Here is a 25,184-nt window from a genome sequence, read left to right as displayed (position 1 = left end):
AAGGATGTGCTGCCATTTCAGTAAATACAAAAGTTTCTTTCGACGGGCTCCATAGCCAACGCTGTCATTCTACTGAAGAAACAAAACTAGTTGTTTACAGGTTAAAAAAAAAGAATATGCAAAGATTGTTTCTGATATGGTCTTATTCACTCTGAAATACACAGAAACATTTGCACCATGGAGCTGCTCAGCCATCCCCCACACGCACCCAGACAGAGGTTGTTAATGGATAAGAGAATTGCCCAGTGTGTGTGTGTGTGTGTGTGTGTGTGTGTATGTGCGTGCCTGTGCATATACTTGTACTCAGGGTTCTCCCCTGTTTTTTGGAGGGCTTACGGGCTGTGTTAGCAGTGGGCATGCTGGGCAGGTATTTTACTAAAAACTATTCATTTTCAGGTAATTTTGGACTATTGTCATAAAAAATGCATGCTCTCCCATAAAAATAGTAATCACCAAACACTGATAAAACAAAGCTTATAGTGAAGCAATAGTGGTTTAAGTGCTGTGAAAAAATGCTTGGGGGCTGCACCTAAATGTTATTATATGAGGAAAAACCCTGCTTGTATTTGTCATGTTGTAGAGACAATCTGTTTAACCTGCCTCCCTTTTGGAGACAACTCAAGAAGTCCTCATAATTTAAATCATTACAATTTCGCATAAAGATTTGGTTTAAGGTTTGGGTAAGGTCCCGTTATGGTTATGGTTGGGGTAAGTCTCAAGGAGATTAATATACTGTAAATCGATGTAATATAGTCTGAGGTGATGGAAACATAATATTGTGTGTGTGTGTGTGTGTGTGTGTGTGTGTGTGTGTGTGTGTGTGTGTGTGTGTGTGTGTGTGTGAGTGAGTGAGACTGGCAAAAATGACCACGTTCTTTCCTGTCATTAGCTCAATGTTCAAACAATGATTAAATATCCATCTGCATTTTGTGCAGTTTAGCTGTAATTATTTAACCTGAGATTACACAAGTTGTCTCTGCATATTTGCATAGTCATTGAAGGCAATTCAACTTTGAGTTAGCCCTTCAATTATTGATTGATTATTGATTTTAGGCCTTCATTTTACAGCGGTGAGCTAAAACTAAGCTCTTTGAACAAATAGAAAGGTCCTCAAAACTGTACAAAAAAAACAGTTTATGATTGCGAGAGAAAATATTCCTTCAACAAAACAACCTACAAAAACACTTGGATCATCTTAAATTATAAAAACTCTACTACCCCAGAAGAGCAGCATTTTAACTTCTCATGTTTTACTGCCTTAGTTTGTAAAATAGACTGTTACTCAGTTTGAGGAAATAACATGTTGTTGTATAATATAGCAAATCTCTTTAGTCTTAGGTAGTCTATAAACTACCTCGTCTACATTTTAATGACAAGTGTGAAATGCACTTGTTGGCTAACCCAACAACACCACAGGACAGAGTCAGACTGTTTTAACAACACTAAAGTTCAGTCACATCTGTACATTTTACTGATGAGAGACACCAGCTCAAGTGCACATTGGATTAAATGAAATAGTGTTTTGTTACAGCTGGCTCTGATGGGACACGCTCCAATTACCGTCCTCACACAGGATAATCAACGAGGAAGGATACATAGATGGGAAAACTGATAGATGGATGAATAATGTAAAGACAATTTTGATGCATGCTATATATTGAGATTTTAACTAAAGGCCAAATGCCTTGTTAAAATTTCTTCAAGACATATTTTTGTGAAAGATAAAACAAAATAAAGTTGTGGAGGCAGACACACCATAGAGTTGTATATGTGCTGCAGAACAGAGGCTGTGTTTGAGGCACTAGTAGTGCCACTAGTAGTGCCTCAAACACGTCGTTGCTCCGTATTCACTCCTTTTTCTTTCTTGTTACAGTGATTCTCATTTATACCGTACACACAGTGATTCTCACTGTAACACTCACTGTGCCTTTATGTGTGCAAACTGTGTGAACATACCAAGACCTTTGGGGGTGATTCCACTGCACTCCAATGGGTTGATGGCCCAGTAGTAGTACTTAAGAGTGTGCATCAGCTGCAGGACAGTGCCAACACGGCGAATGGTGGTGTAGATGGTGGCGGTGCCAATGAACTCCGAGGACAGGTATGTGTAGAGAGATAGCTGGACCTGGAAACACACACAATCCATTTATACCGTACACACAGATACTTTCACGCATACAAATAGAAATGATCTGGAGAGGAACAAATCATCTACAGCGTTTGAACAGAAGGCAGTTTAATTGTGAAAAGAGAGCCACAGGGGAATGAGAGGAAACTTCCCTCCTGTAAAAAAAAAAATAAATAAAAAAAAAAAAAAGTAACAATGTTTTTTGCTTTATTTTTGATGTTTGTGTGCCTGAAGCAGTCAGGCCTCATCTGAGGAGCTCCTTACAAGTGCTGACATTTAAGGAGGGTGCTCTTGAATTGCTCATTTGCTCCTTCCGTTCCCCTTTTCCCTCTCCTAAAATTCCTCTAACCAATCCTCTCCTTCCCTGTACACAGATTCGAGTCTGCTGTACGCTCACAAATCTCTGAGCTCATTATAGTGACCACGACGCTAAAGACCAGCCTTAACGAGGTAGCTCTATTTAAGCGGATGAAATTAGCGGAGTGCCGCGGCCTGACCATACCACATCACATCTCATCTAGAATGGAGAGTGCACTCAGCTGACTTAAATGACCTTCATTACATTACATTTCACACACCGAGCCTTTTAGCGGGGGCAATTTACAACCAGTTCAGCAGAACAAAAGTCAGAAATTCCTCCATCGTGGCGCGACAGTTTGGGCGCAACAATGGGTTTGTAAAGCACATTTCTCCGCCTCTGAAAGGATAATGTTTATCAGAAGTGCTTGGTCGAGGAAACAGGCTACATTTTCAAAGTGAGCCGGGGAGACGTTAGGAGAGATTGGAGGCACAGATGTGATTTCTTCAAGTGTTTCATTAGCTACTGAATATGACCAAGGCTATTCTTGCCAATAATGAAGGTGATGATAATACCCTGAGAAGCAGAAAATAATAAAGCTCAGTGGGATACAGAATGGTACAGGGGAAGTGAGATTAAAGGATTGAAAGATTTTTGTTTTGTTTTGCTGCTTAACACATTTATTATGCTTGCCTTGTTCTCATTATAACCCTGCTGAATTGTGATCATGTTGACGAGCAATTCATTGTAATTTTCTGTAGTGACACTCAACTGAAGGTAAAAAAAAAAAAAAAAAACACGTAGTCGATTCACTTTGAAATGACAAATGGGATGGATATATCTACCCTGTGTTGGATTCTGACTTTCACATACTCCCCAAGTCTCCCGAGCAGCATCAACATGCTTGCTTGCGTCTCTTCCATTTTTACTCCAGCGTGCCCTGGAGAGCGGTACTGCCGTACCCAGGACCCAATCACCTCTTAAGGTCAGAGGGGAGAAGACAGGGAGTCAGGAAGTTTTGAAAATCACAGCGGCAGGAGCTGACTGCTCCTGCGGGAATGCCAGGAACACTCGCATCTAGTGCAGAGTGAGAAGGAAAAGAGGAACTGCAGATCTCTCTCTTCTCTTGGGGTCTTTTCAAATGTCACTTTTTCTCTTTGTTTCCATCGCTTGCGTGTTCTGTCCTTTTCCTGCGTGATGTGCCAGCTCCACCCTCCATGTCCCCCAACCTCATTTAGTATATTACTGTATAGGGCAATGGCCACTCAGACGTCAGTCCCTCCCTTGTTTTCGTTTTATGTTGCTTGCTTGTCTCAATTTTCCTTGTATTCAGACAAAACCTCCTGAGCACCACAGTGAGAAAATCAACTCTCTTTTGCTTTCTTTTTCTATTTTTCTCTGCTTGTCACTCCATCAGTTATCTTATGGAGACTTTGATTTTCTCTTTTTTGCAACACAATGCACACACATACACACACACATTTTCAGGAGTTGCACAAAAATAAACAGACCTTGGCAGGGGTGTGTATCCAGATGGCAGCGTTGAAGAGGACATGGTCACAGAGCTGTTTGAGGAGTGGCGCTCCATGAGGTAAACCATCCAGATACTTGGCAAAGGACAGGAACTGCTCAAGTACTGCTCTGGTGATGTGGACTCGTGATGACTGGGAAAAGAACCACAAATATAAGTTGTAATTTAACCACACAAAATGTTCATGTCAATTTTCTACCAAAATTATTAGCTGAGTAAAACAATTTCAATCTCCCTCAAATGCATTAAAACTGGGCAAGATTTTACTGCAGAGCACTGGTGAAATCTTACAGCATAGTAGATACATTGTTGACATTTTGGAGATATAGAAGTCAAAAGAAAAAGGGGTCTCCCAAATGCAGAGATCACCACAGAGAAGCCGTGTCCGCATCTGAAACTATTAACATTTTCTTGACACTACTAAATAACTACCACTTTAGCAAAGATAAACAGATAACAGTTTTACTGAAATTACACAGGTGTTATTTATGTTACTTTGTCAAGAGATGCTGTCATTTTATTGTATAACCAGTGTAACCTTGACTTCATTCAATCCACCTGCTGTAATGTCCTTTTCATTGCATAATCTTAAGTGCCGATGTAAACTGACAAAACTAAACTAAACAAATACCTGTAAAATTCTTTAAATTTAAAATTTTGTTGCAAAATTCAAAACAAGGTTAAATAATTAAGTTTAATCAGCCCAGCAATACATCCTACATTTATGAGGTACCTTCAGTATTGCTGAAACTGTTACAGAAATTGTGATTCAACTGTGTGATAATTTTGAAGGATGTAGTTTGTGATGATGTTTCATTATACACAAAGATATTGTTTTATTAAGCCTATCCCCATTGATTTAAAAGGATTGGACAAAATAAACCCTCGTCAGTATAATGCAACACACAGTGTTACAGCACCACAAATGTAAAAATAACTTTGTGTTATACCCCATTAGTTTGACCAATCTGTGCCGAATAAACTGGCAATGAAATCTAAAATCCAGTATAATGAGTACGTGGTGTTACATAACCATTACAAAAACTGGACCCCTTAGTGGAGAGGTATAATACAACATTTAACAAGAACTATTCACTGTGAAGGACTTTGTACTGACCTTCTCAAGCAGGTATCCAATCACCAGAAAGCCCTTCCCTCCAAGCATTTGCTCCTGCATGGCCACTGAGCTTTTCAACAGCTCCACCAAGAACGCCAGCAGAGTAGCACTGCAACATACACATTGTAGATACACATTTCAATAATGCTGCGTAGAAATTGTTGAGGGATTTCAACATGTTTTTCTATTGCAGTATGCAAGTAGAGAGATGAGAAAACCTGCGTCATGTTCATATCCACAATAATCTTGTCCATCATTTATGTTTAATTAGCAGAGTTGTTTTTTTTTGTGTGTGATTCGTATCATTATCTTCCTGATGATATTTGATAAATAATCTGACTGCAGCTAATATGATGTGGAGATACTGCTGGATATCTAACTGCATTAAATCTCATGTGATGGAGTAGTATCAGGATGATCTGGGAGCCTGAAGAACACAGTGAGTTTCTAAAAATCACTCATCACTCCAGGGAAAACCACCTTATTCTTCCTCCTCTCACACTCACGTCCCTGATCTCTGTAATCAGCTATTTCGCAGCCAGCAGTGAAATTGTGTAAGGTTAAGAGTTTCAGATGGAAGAAAATTCTCACACATAGAATATTCATAAATATGAATTTATTATGACTATATATATATATATATATATATATATATATATATATATATATATATATATATATATATATATATATATATATATATATATATATATATATATATATATATATATACATATATATATATATATATATATATATATATATATATACACTCATTCTCAAATTTGTTTGCTTCTTTTTCATTTTCACTAGTTTATTTCTTTCCATCCAGGATCAGCTGCAGAAGGTGTTGCACTTTAAACAAAACCTGCATTTTTGGATGTTTCAGTCAATTTCCTGAACTAGAAATCATTTGTACTGTCTGCATCGCTGCTCTTCAGGCGGCCTCTGATCTCCACCACTCACCACACTGTGGTGTCCACGCTGCTGTCATTGAGTTGTTTGTAGTCGAGCTGAGCGAAGAGAGGGAACAGGACCTGGATGCCTCCTATAGAGTGGATGGCACTGTGGATGGAGTGGGTAACAATGGCCTTCACATCCTGTGGGTTGGGAAATGGACTGTTAGTACTGACAGAGTATTCTTCTGTTGGTGTGCACAGATAAAATCGCACACCACCATTAAGAAGTAAACATCGCTCATATACAGACCTACAGCCGCTCATGACCATCAATATGGCATTGATTCAGTTTTGAATGGTAAATAAAAGCTTAAGTTTCAACCTGAACTGCAAAAAAATACCTGAGTCCACACTATGTACATATTGTTCTTTATTGTCCACAAACTCCCTTTAACACATCCTGATTTTCATCCATTTGAAGTTGAATACTTAAAAACAAATATTTTTGGATCTCAGAAAAATCTAGACAATCCCAGCCTGAGATAATTTTAATTATCCCAAAACTGCACATTTCCATTAGACAGTTTGGCACCTGTGTACCTTTGTAAGCTTTCTGAACTCGCTGAACTGAACTCACGAAGAAGGTGACTATATTACTTCTGCTAAACTAAAATAGCTAGAAAACGAAAATACAATATGACTCACTTGTCACCTTCATAAGTGCAAATTACAGTATTTTCTGCCTGAATTGATGGTGTATTTGTCACACACTGAGCAAATGAGAAGATTCCTAGAAATCAAGATAATATGCACACAAAAAAAAAAAGAACCAACAGCAGCAAAGCCGGGCCCCACCAACCTTGAATGAAGGACACTTGGATATCTGCTTAAATACAACTACAAGCAATATCCTCTGGAAGAGTTTAACTAACAGCTGAGAATCCCAGAAAAAATCAAATCCGTGAGCCTCATGACATTGGTATTTACTGCAGGGTGCAGTCTAGTATCCCTCTGCAGTAAACTCCATATCTACAGTGCTCCATGCAAAGTGCATGATACAGATTTTTCACTAAAGGAATTGAGGGGGGTGTGAGTCAGCCTGTGACAAACAAGCCTGATAGTGAAAATGAACTGTCATTTCACTTCAATCATTCATATATATACACTGAACAAATCAAGAGATGTGGGTGGTGATTAAGAGGTCTGCAACCAGGCTGGTGATGTACACTCACTGCAGAAGAATCAAGACAAACCGACCTGTAGCATGAGAGCGTGCGGTGAGTGAACGAAGATGGAGGGGTTTTCCCGAGGCGACGACTCCAGGCAGAGCTGGGCGTCCGTCGCCTTGGCGTTGTAGGTGAAAGAGATGGAGCTGGCCAGCTTGCCATCGTACAACACCTGCTTGTGATGCTCTGCCAGGTGGATGTCACTCTCCGACTTGAATTTAAAAGTGCTCTGCAGCAATGGAGAAGGAAGAAGAAGAAGATGATGTCAAAGGTTGTGTGAGAGACAAATGACCAGATACAAAAATAAGCGTGCGCACCAGTTCAACACCCAAAATGGAGTCTGCCTAATTGAAGCATGAGCTGTGTGTAAACAACACAGCATTATCTTAATGAACACAGTGCTAACCCGGGCACTAATTCAATTAGCCTAGAATAAGAGCTGGAGAGGGGGAGCGGATGTGTGGGAGGAGAAGCACACAGAGATCCAAATTTATCTCTTTCTCTCTTTGTAGTCGATCAAGCAAAGACACACAAAAGAGAGCGGACACATTTCTCTTATGCAATTTCTGCATATTACAGTTTACCCTGCAAAAATAAAAGCTTCTCCGTCAGCTGCTGAGTCTTTACCCAGCTGAAATCTAATATATTTTTACCATGAATAATGTTCTTTGTAATTTCTATTCTTCAGAAGATACGAGTGCGTCAAACTAACACATTTTGAATGAGGCAAACGTTAAAAATTGTAAGGCATGTTTAATCAAGAACGCTGTATTCTTTGCTGCCTTAAAGACAAATGAAAACCATCCTGGACACATTTAATTTTTAATTGTGAGAATTGTAGGTTGCATTTTGTGTGTTGGTACATTTATGTCTATATCTGTCTGCCTGCACAGGTCTGTGGGTTCATGTATCCTGCAGCGGTGCTGCTACACATAGCCCTGCAGATGAAAGACCAGTGAGCTGCTCTGCCACCCTTTGCAGCAGCTCCAGGCGGGGGCCGCTCTCTCCTTCAAGCGGCTTGGTCCCCTGGTGCTTTGCTCAGCCTGCACAGGAAAGCCCCAGGCTGCTCACAGACCTGCAGGCCCATCTTCTTCTAAACCTTTCATCTGAGGTCTAGTGTACAAAAATGTGCCCTGAGCAGTTTTAACCATGCAGCACAAAATGAAACATCCTTATCTCCATCCAAGGGCTGAACACAAATTTACAGTTTTTCCCTGTGTTCGTCTTAACTTTCTCCTTCCTTCCAATTATCTGATTCATAAAAAGCTCATACAAACTTACAAAGAGGAGCTCACAGGGACCACTAATCTGCATCCGAGACCTCTTTACAAACACCTACGCACACATTCTTCACAGAAAAACATTGTCTGTAAGAGGAATTAATGGTAATTACAGTATGCCTTTGTCCAAATCTTCTGACATTATAACATATTACTTTCGTGAAATACAAGAACTGATGACCTGGTGGTAAGAAATTAAACAGCTTATCTATTAAAAGTAACCTGGAATACTGCAGCCATGTGAAGGGATAATCAATCACAAACACAAATAAATCGCTCGTCGCTTTATGTCGAAGGTTAGTGGGCCCTCTGCACGAAAAAACACTGAATAGCCTGAATGTGAAATTAATACACTGATTAAGATGCAAATTTTTTTTGCAGTGTAAGCCCATTTATTGTGCTGCACTTATGAAAAGTGTGTAGTTGTGCAGAAGTTAAGATGTGGCTCAGTGAAATGAGCTTGTATTTACGTTGCCAGACTAAACGAGGGAAGCAGGTAGCTGAACGTGTAAAAGAGCTTTGCTGACTCTTTAAAGCATTAGGAAATGCACGGAGGCATTCGACAGGTAGCCGCAGAAACATGCAGGAGTGCAGGAAAGTACACATTTTTACATATGTAAAGCTTTATACAGCTGCACTTTAAGACATGTTGTCCCTTGCACACAAAGGAATGAAAGCGACAACTCTTGCCTTTCTCACACCTGACAGCTGCAGATATGACACTGGCCTGCAGTGATAACAACACACACACACACACACACACACACACACACACACACACACACACACACACACACACACACACACACACACACACACACACACACACACACACACACACACACACACACACACACACACACACACACACACACACACACACATTTAATCCATTCAGCACAGCTAGCGCCTCTCAACATCTCCACACAGTTTGCTGAATGTAGGCTAACCCTCCAAAAAGAGATTTCCAGCATACAAAAGAAATGTAAAACTTATTTTAGAAAATATTTTGCTTATCAAAAAAATAAGTACTTTAATAAATATAAATCCAGGGTTGAAAATGTTCAATACTATATGCCATTTTCAAACATGAAGTATTAGTGCTGATACCAAACAGCCGAGCAAGAAATGTATAAAAATAAATACAATTGAATAAGTAAACAATATACAAAATTCACCAAAATATTTGATTCCGGCTTAAGAACCTTTACAGATAAATGATCATTATACAAATCTGTTTTTAGGGAATATTATTCTCTAAAGGTTCTACATCAAATATGCAAAAAACAAAAAGACTTTCATTATAACTATTATGAGACCTGGCAAATACACACAAGACGTATGTACCCACAGAAGCACACAAAGGGATACAATACAGGTGTCCAGATAGACCCGCATGGTTCATTAATTACGTTGTGGCCAGATTGCTGGCAGCGCTCTGCAATGAGGACATCTGGACCCTGATGAAGAGTGCAACTAGCAACACACTGAACAACATGCGAGTGACAGGACATATAGAGACTCACAGAAAGATAAAATAACACTGGAGCTTTCTTTCAACCATAGCCCACACAGGAAAACAAGATGTTATGTTCCATCTTCTGTCATTAGGAGAGCATGGCAGCGGCAAACAGACACAAACAGATATTCAGTACACGCAGACATTCAGTACACACAGCGTGTCGGCCATCATAAACCAAGTCAAATGGGAAGGCCGTGAGCACCCTTACTGTGCTGAAGGCTTGTTTAGCAGAGAAAGCAGAGAGTCTGTCTGCTTTATGGCCCTCATTACAGAAGAGTTACATTGACAGTGGCTGGGACCAAAAGGCGGCATACATCTATGGACACATATGTATTGTATAGCATAGACAGGTACAGCTCTCCTCAACACAGATTAGGCAATACCAAAGGAGCAGCTTATCACATACATACATCTTCATCTGCGTGAAGCCATAAGAACAAGAACCGGCATATATTCGAAATTAAAACGGGAAGCTGCGTGACACAAACCGAGTCCCACTGGCATCCTCCTTTTGTCGACCGAAAAACCCACGCACTCATCATTACAATACCAGCACTGAGGCCTGCAGCTTTGAAACAACTGAGCCATTTAATAGTCTCTTCTGGGCATCTGAGAAGCCCATTCTGCGCCATGCAGAGAGGCAATCATCTGACTGATCAGCCTCAAGAAACTTTGGGCTGTGACGGAGAGAGAAATCAGTATTCATGGAAGAGAAACAGTAAACCCCAAGCATGGGAACGTAAGAGGAGTCTAGTCTATGAAACGCCGTACATCATATGGTGTGAGAAAAATTATTTAGCAGATAGAAGGTGGATATGAGAGACAGAGAAAGGTGTGTGAAACTTGCATGTGTGATTCATTGCTCCTATGTGAGATATAGCTCTGCCACATGCGTTCTGTACTCTGCATGTTATCAATATGTTTCTCTGTCAAGGTCACATTGCCAAGTCCAAATTTTTTAGTCAGTATACGCTCTTTCAAAGAAGCTGCTGAAACACCAGCAGCTGTTTGCACATCATCCGCCTCATATTTGTGCAATCTCATGGTGCTGAAATCCTGACAGCTTTGGACACCTTCATAAACAAGCTGTAAGTGGCCTGAGGCGTACAAGTCTGCCAAAACAAGAAGCAGACAGCTGGCAAGGTGTTGCGGCATCTCAGCTGCCACTGATAGCCAGGCCAAAAGGCAGAGATGGTGATTTCTGAAGCTATCAGTGCTCAACACCCAGCATTGTGAAGCCTCATTTGAATAATTTATATTACCACAGGAGTGCAAAGTTCTGTGTCAAGACTTGAAGTTTGAAGGTGAAATCCACCCTTAGATTTTTGCCTTTGGTACGTAGTTTTGTAATTTGGTAATTTTGTTATTTGCCGTTTAAAAGTCTATCTTCTTCATCTATTTTAACTTTACAGAGTGATTTTATTGTTTGCGAGGAGGCATTTCTGTAACCTCTAAAGATTGAGCGTGAACTTGAAAAAACATTAGTGTGTGGGCATTTTAATCTGATTCAGAAAATTCTCTAAAAAAAGATTGCAGCCATGCCCCTCGTACAGTGTCTCTCAGCAGCACCACATTATGATCTATGGTTGAAAATTTGGAATATCAGCCCTTTCTGAAATTGATAGCAGAGATGTGGCTACAGACAGGAACATTATCAATCAAAATGAAAAAGTCATGCACCTATTAGATTATCCCAATGAAGACAGCTCCCCTGTCAGAAGCTCGGTTTTGGAGAATAAAATCTGTTGCTTCAAGGTTGAGTGAAGTGTGAAGTTAGGTTTTACATTTTCATTATCTCTGCCACTTGTAAACTGAATTTGACTCTCCATTCCTGTCGACAGAGGGTTGTATACATGCAATAATAACTACTTTTTTACATTATACATTCATTTTCCCACACAAAGTGGCAGGAGTGTGTATGCAAACTTCACGAGACCAACCCAGCACTGAAAGTTGAATTGTATGAAAATATAATTGTGTCAAACCCATGTTTTGTGATATAAAATAGAGAATTTGAGCATTCATACACTATAAAAAAAGATTTACAGTGTAAACATGAAATGCCTACAAACACCTTAAGCTACCAACCATAAGGACACCCTGGTACTAATGAACAGGGTATTTTTGCATTTGACAGCACAGAAATGATTGATGGCCTCAACTTTTACCACCAATGTGAACGTGAAGTGAAAGCATTATGGAACAAAGACAATACATTGCTAAGGTTGCCAGGAGAGCCTACCTGCCAAGAGGTACACTGAAGCACTGTAAAGCATACAGAGTGATAAGGCAGTACCGTATACATGTGACTGTCTTACCTTGTATCCTGGGCCCAGTTGGTGGATGGCAAAGATCTGAGCTGGGTTGAGAGCTTCACTGAAAACGTAAATAGCTCCCAGCTGACCACAAAACACCCTGTTGGCATCTGCTGTCTCTGATGAACCCAGAAAACACTTGTCATAGCTCTGAAAAACAACAACAACACAACACAGGAATTAGATATCAGATTAAACAAATCTTTTCCATTTTTCTTGCAGAGGGGATTTGGGAATTATTATAGCTTAAGATGATTTTAACAAGCAAGGACGGCTTTTTCTGTTAATGGTCATTTTTGGAAGCTGGACATTTTTTTCATGAATTGCCACATAGTCTATCCTAAGTGAAACACTAAACTATTTCTAGCTTTGTTGAACTTGTTAACTAGTTACACCAGCCACAACATCTGTTTTTGGTTTGGCGTCTACAGTTCCAGGACATATTAGCATTGGGTTAATCAAGCTTTATATAGAGAGCAGACACCACCAAATCCACTCAGAATCAGATGAATCATTTGAGATGCACACATTTGTTGAACCGCTCATGCTAGATGGTTGTGATATAAGTATATAGGACCTTCCCACCTTTTGTACTTCTGGTGTTGAGTCATAGCATATTATGTTTATCCTTGTTTTCTTTATTGAATTGGACTTTAATTTGGCTGCTCTATTCTCAAAAGTTAAAAAGGAAGAAGGCATGCTGGGAAATGCTAATTTCCTTGTCCAGACATCACACTGTGTCTATCTATCTGACGTGTCCCCACTGAACATAAGCCTCTTCAGTTTGTTAACACTGAGGTTGCTCTTTCAGTCCGCTTTTATATGTTTCATGGCAGTGAAACTCGTCTTTGCAGGGAATCGCCAGCAAACTGTACAAAACATATCACAGGTGCTATTTTCCACCAAGGAGTGTTGTTGCTAACACAAAAGTTGAAAGCCCTCTTTCTTTCCACAGCCTTGTATGTTTCTTCAGAGTACATTTTAGCCAATTAACCTGCAGTGTAACATAAGTGTGATTGGCCCCAGTGCCCGTCCCCTCGCCCAAAACACCCCAAACACAAATCAAAAACAAATGATCATTTCCCAGCATGCCTTATTCCTTTTGAACTTTTTAGAATAAAGAAACCAAATCAAATTAGTCTGAGTCATAAGTAGAATTATTTATTTTTAATTAAACCGTTTTGGATTATTTTAATAAAGACACAGAAAAGGCTGTGACTCAAAACCAAAAGTGCACAAGTTGGGAAGATGGTATATTTAGCTATAGCAATCACCAACCATTTATATGCAATTATAGTAAAATCTGCCTGGAAATTGATCATCCATCTGTTGCATGTGAAATTTAATTGGTTAGTACAACTAGCTAATTATGAATGTAAAATATTCAACTGCTGCACGTCCTCTTATACCTGTTTCAGACTGAGAAAGAATCAGCACTGAGGTAATATGCTGCCACTTACCATTTAATGCAGCACAATACGACACTCCTCTTGATGGCTTTATTAATATTATGATCAAATTTTCAATAAATATTTGGAATAATTTTGTTATCATGGATTCTTTTGGCCATAATAAATGTGTAATGAATGTCTTGATATCGCACAGCCCAATTAAGACCTTTAAGAAAACGTGTGTTTGTTGAGCTTTACATTGTAAGATATCTCAGAGTTAATCAATTGTTCATTTTCAATCTCTGGTCAATAAGTTCAAGGCCTTCTGCAGTGATGAACACAGTGAATGTTGAAAAACAGATGAACTTTTGATTGCTGCTGGTTTCTCATCGCTCTGTTCCAACTTTGCCAACACCTGTTATTAAATTCTTTCTGTCTACTCGCCTTTCATCAACTAGGTCCCTCTGATACCCTTTATCAAAATTAGATCTTTTCTTTTCGGCTCTTTCAAAATGATGACATACATTTTATCATCAGCTTTCAGAAAAAAACAAACCCTGATAGCATGAACAAATTTTGAGGCTATTTCGTTCACGTCTTAAGTGTTTTTCAGGGTGTTGCATGAACTGTAAAACATTTTACCTCAAGGCCAAGAAATGTTTTTTACAGAGAGTAACACCGGCCCTCAGTAACTGCAGCAATGTCAAAAGCCAACCCAGAAGGAAGTGTAATGAAGGCTGTGTTGCCACTGAGAGGTCAGGCTACCTGTCCCCTACTAAATGGAAAAGTTGGAAGTTGGAGTTTAGGTGAGCTGTGCTGGAAAGAGGCCCAAGGGCAAATCTGCCCTTGCTGGCAAATGCAGAGGGCAAACCTCAACTGTTTGCCAATATCACAATAGGAGGGAGCTGTGAAGTGGAGCCAGACCAATACCGTATTTGTAAAACTGCTACAGACACCTTTATTTGAAAGTTAAATGTGAATTATTAATAAATAATATCAGGTATAAATGTTTTTATTAGAAATCATTAATCAGATTTTCTTAGACTTTTTTTTTTTAACCAGAAGCAGTTGAATAATGAACCCAATATTCATAGTCAAGCCAGCATCAGTGCTCTTACATCATTGGTGTTGACATGCCACGCCATATCACCATAGGACACCAGTTGACCGTTGACATAGCAACGGATCTCGGAGTTCCTCCAACGGTTGTAGATGTGGACGATGCTGATCATATACCACTGAAAAAAACAAGAGCACTTTGAGATATTAAAACAATAAACAAAAATCACCATGTAACACATTACAAAGAAGCAATTTGTTTATTTTCCCTGAGGCTCTTAAACAAAACAATTGTGTTTTATGTTGATTGAGGCGTCTCCTATTTATTCTTTATATAAACAGCGCTATATTTTTTGTTTATTGATTTTACTTTCCTTTTTTATTGTGGTTTTAAATGTTTTGTTTTTGAACACTATTTGAGAAGTATTACCTCGCCTTGCCTAACAGAAAGTATCTGATATGGTTGATATTTTTGAAAATCATTTTGCGTATTGGCTCTGTTGGTGTCCAAATGCATCATAATGGCTAAACTAAGCAAGCCTGCCGAAGCCTGTGGTGTATTGTTTGGACCTTTGAAATGATTAAATAAGCACAAACAAATTGAGGACTATTGACACTAACTTTGCAATACTGAGAATACTCCCTCTAACAGCCTTACATTGTAGCTCTCTGTAAGAAGGTTTTCTAGCATATGTCAATGTGTTGAACCCAGTCACTCTACCTTTGCTCACCTTAGCAGTGTGCGTATGTGTGTATGTGTGAGTGTCTTGATTATAAACCATCTTCCCTGGTGATAATACACACAGGTTCCCCTGTAGGAAAGACTGAAATGGGCAGCTAGACTGCAGGGGGGAGGGAGGACACACTTGAATTTTCCCTGTGCATGCATAGCTAGGGAGTGAACAATAACACACGTACATGTAAGCGCTCACGCACATGCACACACACATTAACACAGGCACACGGTCGACAAAATGCTGTGAGACCCGGTGACGAATATATTTATCAAATGGAACCACTGGGAACTTTGTTAGGCAGTACAGGGATTCTACTGGATCAGCAAATACTGCGGAAGGCCATCTCATCAAGTGAATGTGTGTTTGTTTATGTGTGCACGAAAGGCTGTGTGTATGTATGTTTATGTATGTGTGTGTGTGTGTGTGTGTGTGTGTGTGTGCAGGACAGTAGCAAAATGCTGACAGTGCAGTAGAGGGGCAGTGTGCAGGTCTTAATTGACAGACCTTATCTAGACTCATCAACATTCCTAGTGAGTGCAAGAGAGATGGAAGAGAGAGCAGCAGCACATTCTTGATGCTATCTCATCTAACAAGCGGCACAGGATTTCCAAACTGTGTGTGTTGTCTTACCTTGCGGGGTTGGAAATCATATTTTACACAGTGCTGAAAGCCTTTTCCTTTTGACTTCAACGATGTCACGATGAGACAGTTTCCCACAAAGTGAGCAGAGTAACCGATTCCTTTACTGGTGCGAAAGCTGAAGAAGAATCAGAGTTACAATCAGTTCAGTTTTCAATATCAATAAAATATGTGTCAGCTCTAAATTAAAACAAAATAGGGTACTTTTTTTTATGAACGGTGTAACGTTTTGAGACCCTGTGTGAGTGAATTACATTTTAAGTTTCTTAAACATCAATGAAACTAAAAATGAAAAAATAAGGAAGTAAATAATTTTTCACAGGCGAAATTGTACCAAATGAAATCCCATCTATCAGAAAACAAGCAGGACACCTTTCACAACCATGTATCATATGATTTGAGGCAGCACCAGTCACAAAAAGCAGGATTTTAAAGTCCTTTCTTTGCAGCAACACCAGGGGTCCCAGATTTCAGGTTTGTGAGAAACACTACTAATCCCCTTCCTTCCATTTTTCCCCCCATTATATTTCTCTTCCCGCACTCCTAACCTCCATGTAAAACCCAGTCTCACAGCTAAGCTTCCTCATGAAACAACAAGACACATTTCACTTCTAAAATAGGCCCAGAAGGATCACACACATGGCAGAGCCAGAAGGCAGATATAAATCCCTCTCAAGTGAATCCCTGGTACACATTAGGAGTGCGTACAGTGTGTTATCGTGGCCTTCATGCAGCTGCGGAGGCCAGTATCAGACAGGCGGCTGGAGTAGCAGCTGCATCTGGAGAAGGATGATAAGACCTGGTCCAGAAGAGAGGAGATCACCCTCCCCCTCTCCCGTACCTTACTTACCATGACAACCTGATAAACGGTTACTAAGGAAACAGGATTCCGCCCGAACACTTTTCATGATTAGAGCTCATCTATGCGATGGTATCTGCAGAATATACGGATGCATGTCATCCTTCCTGTAAACGACTGGCTCACTGATTCTTTATTGCAAAACCTTTCTGTCGATAATGAATCAGAGTTTGACTCTGCGAGGGGGGTGAGGTGGTGGTGGTGGGGGGGGGGTGCTAGCTAGTGTCACAGAGTGAAGAGGTGGAGGGAAAAAGCAAAGCAGCGGAGTAAAGGAGTTCGATTAAATAAAAGGTCAAAGCTAATGAAGCTTCGTAGTGGCTAACGGCTTGCACTGACAACACTAACGGTGAGGCCAGCAAGGTCCAGAGCTGCACAACGAGCGGAGGAATCCACCCAGCAGCACACTCATAATGGAGTACCTTGACATGTAAAAGTATGTTCTAATTTATTATTTATCTATTAACTTCCTGTCCATGCCATTCAGTCTGATAAGTTAAATGTTTATCATCCTGAGTCCTTCAGTAGAGAAACTCTTGTCAAATTCTGACCAAAAATAATCCTGAATTTTTTTGTTCAGAAAGAAGTTGCATAAAGTTTTAAAGGTGAATATATACGATTTTTTTGTGGAAAATATTAACAAATTAAGAAGAAAATATCCGGAGAGTGTGAAGAAAAAAAAACAGTGTTGACCTTATGTCTAAGATGTCTATGTAACGTTTTGCACAGATGTACTGAAGTTAGCATGATAACCAGCTACTGTAGCCTCGGCCCGTCCTGGCGCCCAATACCTCCGCGCACCTCAACTGGCGGTAGTGAGTCAAAGTAGCATAAGTAGCAACAGCTACTAACAGTAACAGTAACTGACTATATAAGACTGATATATAAGGCTGATGATAAGATTATCAGGGCGGACCACAGAGTCTGACAGGTTACAGATTTTGGTGTTTCACCGGACTTATGCTGCCTGGATGCTACAGTAACTCACTATCACCCATTAACACACACAGTGGCATTACAAGGGGGGACTCAAATCTTACATGTTGAAAATTTTAATATTTCATCTGTTCAGGATTAAGGAGGAAGTATTATTACTATGGGATCATTTCTGTCTGTGGCCAACAGACATCTTTGGGTAACTGGTATTAGCTTTACATTTTTTAGATGAACAGTGCCTAAAATCAATGCTGCTAATATAAACATATCTCTTATTCTTGGAAACTAAGTCTCTAAGTCTTTGTGAAACTTTGGTTACCTGCTCATAAGCATACAACGTTGAATTGTGGCAGAATATTAGACCCTGAGAAAAAGTCTGCGGTCCATTGAGTGCTTTCTCATGCTGTGATTAAGTGCAGCACTCTCTCCTTCAAACTGCGTCATCTGTGTTCACTCGAGTTAATTTCTTCTTTCTCAAACCACACTACCTTTTGACATTCAGAGATGAACAGACCTGAACTTGTTTTATTCATCGCTGTGCTTTTCTTTGCTTGGATCAATTGTGATGGCAGAAACAGGAACAAAGTCAAATTGCGTTTTTGACACAAAAAAATGTAATTACTCAAAGCTGTGCTGAGTTAAGGACTACTGTCAACAGAGAATCTACATTTTAAGCAGTCATTTTTGCAGAAAAACAGAACATGGAGAGTCTACAAAGAAAACCTTCCTCTGTAATACTGAAGGACTGACACAAAAACCTGATGGATGCCATTGATGTTTTTGATTTGTTTTCTTCAATTAAGCTGTAACTGAGCTCGCAAAAATATCATCAGGTTAACAAAATGGGCAAAGAAATGAAACATTAACAGAAATACTCTGACAGAGCTGAAGTGTGAAGAGTGGATTTTTCATTTCAGTTCAGAAAAAGTACTTAAATAGGTTTTTCAGTCCCTGCATGAAATTACAAAGACTTTATTTGTGTTATGTAATAGTCCAGAGGAATTATGTTCCACTTACCAATACAGGTACGGTTTGTCCTTATCCACATTGATGTTGTTGAGTGGGTCCTGTCTGAACCAAGTGTTGATAGTGAATCCATTCTGGTACGGCCATTTGGCAATCGGTGGCAATGCTATAGCCTGGGGGAGGACGCAATGTTTATAGTAATCAATATGTCACTCAGTCATTACTTTCTTTTCACTATTCAACTCCATGCGCTGCTGGAGTAAAGTGCTAATTAAGAAGCGCTGACTAACTGTAAACAAGAATGGCATGAAGGACTCTTTAGCAATTTTGGTGCACAACGAATACATTTGACTAATCTTTTTATTAATGAGGCCTAGGTGTATAGATATATGTGACTGTGTGTGTGTGTGTGTGTGTGTGTGTGTGTGTGTGTGTGTGTGTGTGTGTGTGTGTGTGTGTGTGTGTGTGTGTGTGTGTGTGTGTGTGTGTGTGTGTGTGTGTGTGCACGTGTCTACTGGTTAGTCTCACCGCTGCACTGCGTCCTGGAAAGTTGAAGAAGGTATCAGGACCATGTCTCTGAGGCATCTGGTTCAACACTGACAAGAGCTTGATAGCGTGCCTTGGCTATAGAGGAGGAGAGGAGAGGAGAGGAGAGGAGAGGAGAGGAGAGGAGAGGAGAGGAGAGGAGAGGAGAGGAGAGGAGAGGAGAGGAGAGGAGAGGAGAGGAGAGGAGAGAAGTGAGTGTCATTGTTATGTGACAGATGCCTATCAGTTCCTATCAGAGGCAAAGGGGAGAGACTCTGCTGAAAAAACATGGTGTAACATCACATCTCAAGCACAACCCCACCGGATCAATAACTCTTCAATCACCTCCGCCCTCCCCCGACAAAACCTCATCAATACCATGGCAACCCTTAATCGATCTGTCTCTGGAGAGGGCTGCTGGGGGTGGAGAAATTGGAAAAGACAGGGAAATAGGGGCAAGGTGGATGGGTTGGCGATAGTTATTGGACAGGTACTGAGAGAGCGCTGAAGGTATGGATGAAGGTCTTGCTGTGGACCACTGGTCAGTGACCAGAGGTTGTTGATGGCGGCTGTCCTGGAGCCTGAGTAGAGGGATGATTGACGAGTCAGGACAAGGGTATATTGAATTAGCTAGTGTACACCAAGTCACCACACATACAGTGCATCCCACAGTGAGTTGAGATGTCAGAGGAAAAGGCTTAGCCTCATAAAACCAGCCTAAATCTCCACAGTTTAGTTTTAAAAACACTCACTTTCAGTAAACTCAACCAAGCGACTAGTTGCTGGGCCAAATTACCAAACTACAGGTAGCAGTTAAGATAACACCACCAAGAAGTGACGTAAGCTAAGCACTCCCAACTCTCAGCTTCAGAATTAATCTTATTAACAGCCACTGGCATTGTAGTTCTAATACTAAGCATTACTCAGCAACTGCAGAAACCTATTTTATTGGATAATTTAGGTACATTTAGACAAAACTGTGTGTATTTTCTGTTTCTGTTGGTGTTTCAGTGGGAGAAAAGCATTTCAAACATTCACCAACTGGCAACCACCACAACCAATAATCCACGATAACACAGGGTTGTTTGGCTGGCTTTGCAAGAGTAGAGAAAGTGCGAGATGAGGAGATATGGTGATGGAACAGTCTAATAGAAGGGAAGAAGAAAAAAAATTAGCCCTTGAGCAAAGCATTTAGTCCAGTGCAGCTGATCTGTGGTTTGTAATAGAAAACTACTATGTGTGTAGAGAGTGTGAGTATACTGAACTGTGCTGACTGTTTCACCTTCACGCCTGATTAAGCTGGCACTGTTTTTTTTTCCTTTCATCGTGCTTCTATTACTCTAACCAAAGTAACACAATCAATCCTTTGTTGCGTTAATAAAGGCAATTAAAAGAGAGAAAAACACTGAATGTGAGCTAAATTGCCCGTCTCGACATATACTCACAAATCAATCCCAACATAGATACGCACACGCAGCTACACACCCATCCTCTTTTATTCTGCTCTATTAGCACAATCATCCCATTAAGTGACAACCAGATTAATGACACACAAACAAACTCATGCTGTATAATTAATCTAGTGTCAAATAAATTAAGCTTCTGCTATTATTAATTGTTGCATACCGGTGTATTAGAAACAGTGAAATATCTCATTGTTTTAGCAGCAAATAGTCAATATAAAATCCTGAGTCTCTTTGGATATACACAGTTGTAATGACACAATTATAATCAATTAAGGCATTTTTCCAGAGTTAATCTACAGAAAAATGTTTCTTTTAACAGTAAAATATGGCAGTGTGTTTGCCGAGAAAATTTAAATGGTAACTGAATCACATAATGAATTCCTGTTCCTGTCAAAACAGACTTGATGATTTAATAATTTTCTCATGTAAATGCTAGCCAGTTGCCAGACAGTGGGGTTTGGTTTGAAGCTCCTTTGGCCATTTGGGTTTATGAACTTTCAATGAAGTGCAGCACTACTGACTTTTCATTGAGTTGTTCATATCAAGTCAGTGATGTCAGACATGCTAACACTACAAAATAAACATACATTTATGACATAAAACAATATATAAAAACTTGTTTGTTGCAATGTCAATATTTTATTACCCATTACCTGCAAAGCGCCATTAAATGTACATGTCTTTTAAGCAACAATAATACTGGGCTCTTAACACCAAAAATACACACAAAGTTTGAAACTTTCATCAGTTCCATCACAGATTTTTTTTTTTTTTTTTTTTTTTTAAATCACCACCAACTCACCCAAATGCCATTGTCTCCCCTCAGCATGCTGAAGAGCAGCTTCAGCTCCTTGACTGTGATGCTGTAACTGGCCATGACTCCCAGCATGTCCACCAGGAGGTCTGAGAAAACACAGACAGCGGCAGAAAGTGAGTATAAGACAGCAGAAAACAAGTGTGTGCGCGTGCTCTCCTGAGTGTGATGGTGAGTCAGCATTTGGAAGGCCCTCTACTGACATTTCTCTGATGAAATATAGTGAGGTCATAAGACAGAGACAGTTTGTCTACTGTAAGTGTTGAGCAATTTATTATTCAGTGCAGTCAGAATTCAAGTGTGCTCCATCCACAGTACAACACACGTACACACACACATACATACAAACACAACCTTGAATCTCAAGCAGGATTAGTATATATTGCTCTTAATACATCAGGTAATATGAGGCCAAACTGAGAAAGTTCACATGAAGCCTTTTAATGAATGCTGATTGATTGTTATACACCGTACATAAACTTCACGGTACTCAAAAAAGCATATACTATGCTGGGAACCTTGCGCTTAACCATTTTATGTTCAAAGCTGCATATGAAATTGTAATTTTATTTCTACATTCCACGGGAGAAAATATGTTTTCCAGTGTGTCAGGAAAACAAAGTCCCTTGACAAAATGGGAAATAAGTGTTTTTTTGCTGACAGTTGATTAAAATATTGTTTAATAAATATGAAGCTACACCAGCATGCGATTAGCTCTAGTGTGGCTGTAAGCTAAGCGCTGTTGAAGGAATAGAGGTAAGGGTGCTCCGATCAACCGGCCAACCATCGTTATTGGCTGATACTAGCTGTAAAACGTTTGATGACCTCAAACTCTCTGCGCGCAGCTAAAATGGCTTCACTGGCTTCACCAATCTGCCAGTACATCCAGGTGTCTGAAAATGTGTATAATTCTTCTTAATAATAAAGAAGGATAAAGAGATGTTTCCCTGACGCACTCAACCCCCACATACAGTACGTTGGCTGCTTTTTGACATCCTGGCCGCTGGGCCGCAGCAGCAGAACGGTGACGCATGTTTAGGAGCAAGCAGCTCTGCGCTACATAGAAAGTACCACAAGCTGCTCCTTGTATGCTCTTATATGCTGAATTGTTCGAATGAAGATGGAGAACATAGTGGCACCAACATCAGCAGCCGATGAACCTCTACCTATCGGATCCAGTTGTCATGCCAGCTGCGTGTTTTCTAGCAGGACAATGAAAGCTGCTTTCCCGGTCACACACTTGCGCATGCAAGTGTAGATAGCGAGAGACTTTTCAGCACAGCGGGGAATATTGTTGGTGAGAAGAGGAACAAACTGTCTGCCAAAAAGGTAGAGATGTTTGTATTCATAAATAAAAATTCACTGATGCTTAAGAAGAAAGTTTCGAGAGGTATGAATAATATATAAATAATACAGATCTACCATAATACTAATACCGCCCTCTTTCTCTCCTTCTGAATAACCTGTTCCACATGTTGCCTGTCAATGACTAAACATCCACCTATCCATTATCTATACAGATACCTCTTCTATACCTGAACAGGGTCACGTGCGGGGGCTGTAGCCTATCTCAGCTCACTTTGACCGAAGGCAGGGTACACCGTGGACAGGTCGCCAGTCTATCACGGGGCCAACGCAGAGACAGACAGAAACAAATCTCTCATTCACACCCGAGGGCAATTTGTAAAATCATGTTTTTTGGGTGGTGGGAGGAAGCCGGAGTACCCGGAGAGAACCCACGCAGGCAGAGGGAGAACATACAAACTCCCAAACTCAGAACCTTTTCCCGACAATGCTATCCACTGCACCGCTGTGCCGCTCTATGAATAAACATTTTTCAATTAATTATACTTTATTATCTCTACATTTTCATACATAATGCACAGTGTTGTCAAGAATAGTTGAATAAAAAAAAATAAAATAATGCTACACAATGAATAAAATGTTTCAAATAGACCCTGTGATCGGTGATCTGCCTCAAAAATCCTGGTCAGAGCACCCTTAACTGGAAGCAGAGGGGCCAACAAACCTGGCTCTGTTCAAATGTTTTATAAATATTTGTAATAGTACCTTGTAAAAAAACACATAATGTAATGTCCCAAAGATATTTCTTGGTAAAGCCACTAACAGTTTCCCTCTGCTTTTGGTCTCTATGCTAAACTAAGCTAATCAACTGCAGGATTTGGATTTAACACATTGAATGGTAGCAATCTTTTCATCTAAGTCTCAGCAAGAAAGAAAATAAGTGTATCTGTCATAATGTGGAAGTATTACTTTAATTTGTTTACATCATAATGGGTAATTGTCACTCCGTGTAACAAGCTATCAACTTCACTAAGACTCTGCAGGAGCTCTTGTTTATTGACTACATGCTATGACATTACAAAAACAAGGCTTTACACATACTGTAATACCCTCTGAATTTTTACACATATAATTAAATACCACACTGAGGCATTTGTTTTGTCAAAACGACCTTCCTGCTTCATTGACTTTCACTTTGCACAACCACAACAGATCAGTGTGGATATGGCAGAGAAGCAGCACAGCCCTCTCAGAGTGAGGCAATCTGCTTGGAAAGGCTCTTCTTTCCCATTAGGCCTGCTAGATATGAATAGACTCTTCCCACAATATTTCATTAGCCAGAGCCCAGCGACAGGGAATAAAAGGAGAAGGCTATAGCTCACTGAGGTGCTTGGTATGAGAGGGAAACGCACTACACAATGTCCTAGATTCAAAACCCCTAAGCTCTGTTTTTGGTGCGATCAATCCATGTAGGTCATTTTAAATAGTTTTAGAAAAGAGTCAGAATCAGGAGGGGAGTCTGTGAGAATCGGCATTAAATTGATTCAAGCGGCGCATACTCTGCTGTGGTGAGCAGTAATAAGTCAAACAAGTTATAAAACGCATTATCCTGCAGCGGTAGGTAGGACAGAGAGGACACAGAGGGGGAGGGGAGGACACGCACTCCAAGGCATCATTAAAGGGAAGTCAAGGTGAATATGATCATGTAAAGAGATGACTGTGTATGTGCTGTTTTGAAATCGAGCCCTTTGTACAAATGGAAGCACAAACACACGCACACACTGAGGTTGTTACTCTGCATTTGCTGTTATGGATGTCTGGCTGCAGGGCAAACACACATGTGCAATTTTCTTAGCGAGGAAAGAAAAAAATCTGGGGTGAGTTAAGCATATCTTCAACCACTGCTTCTTTAATCTCTCCCCCCCCCCCAAAAAAAAAAAAGGTTTTCAGCGTCAGTAGGATGCAGTCTTAAGATACGTCTTTACTCTTTCCAACACATACAACCCACTTCTGCGTACAGGAGTTTCTGCTCCCTGTCTGATTGTGAAAGGCACTTGAGGGAAAATCCCTTTCCGTAGTGTGAAATCACCACCTCGGCCAAGTATCTTAAAGATAAGCGGGAAAAGCTAGATTAAACAACTGACCTTCACAACGTGTTTGTACAAATTCATTTG

The 25,184-nt window shown here is 40.1% G+C and overlaps 1 protein-coding gene across 14 annotated transcripts in view; it reads right to left on the bottom strand.

Annotated features, from left to right (window-relative positions):
• nbeaa (neurobeachin a) overlaps positions 1-25,184 on the bottom strand; it is a 91,693-nt gene that overhangs the window by 38,629 nt on the left and 27,880 nt on the right. For all 14 annotated transcript variants that reach the window (XM_069720420.1, XM_069720333.1, XM_069720364.1 and 11 more), the window contains exons 3-13: positions 21,694-21,794; positions 19,429-19,524; positions 18,952-19,073; positions 16,134-16,260; positions 14,826-14,945; positions 12,320-12,466; positions 7,231-7,428; positions 6,041-6,174; positions 5,075-5,183; positions 3,938-4,090; positions 1,957-2,125 (exon numbers count right to left, since the gene is read on the bottom strand). In XM_069720420.1, the coding sequence (XP_069576521.1) occupies positions 1,957-2,125; positions 3,938-4,090; positions 5,075-5,183; positions 6,041-6,174; positions 7,231-7,428; positions 12,320-12,466; positions 14,826-14,945; positions 16,134-16,260; positions 18,952-19,073; positions 19,429-19,524; positions 21,694-21,794 (1,476 nt within the window). The remainder of the gene's footprint in view (positions 1-1,956; positions 2,126-3,937; positions 4,091-5,074; positions 5,184-6,040; positions 6,175-7,230; positions 7,429-12,319; positions 12,467-14,825; positions 14,946-16,133; positions 16,261-18,951; positions 19,074-19,428; positions 19,525-21,693; positions 21,795-25,184) is intronic.

The sequence above is a fragment of the Brachyistius frenatus genome, unplaced genomic scaffold (genome assembly GCF_029030835.1).
Source record: "Brachyistius frenatus isolate BFR_SWC_R1_liver_20210118 unplaced genomic scaffold, ASM2903083v1 Contig_5, whole genome shotgun sequence".
Lineage (NCBI taxonomy): Eukaryota > Metazoa > Chordata > Actinopteri > Embiotocidae > Brachyistius > Brachyistius frenatus.
The sequence above is the reverse complement of the archived record's forward strand: the minus strand, read 5'-3'. Positions and strand labels throughout refer to the sequence as shown.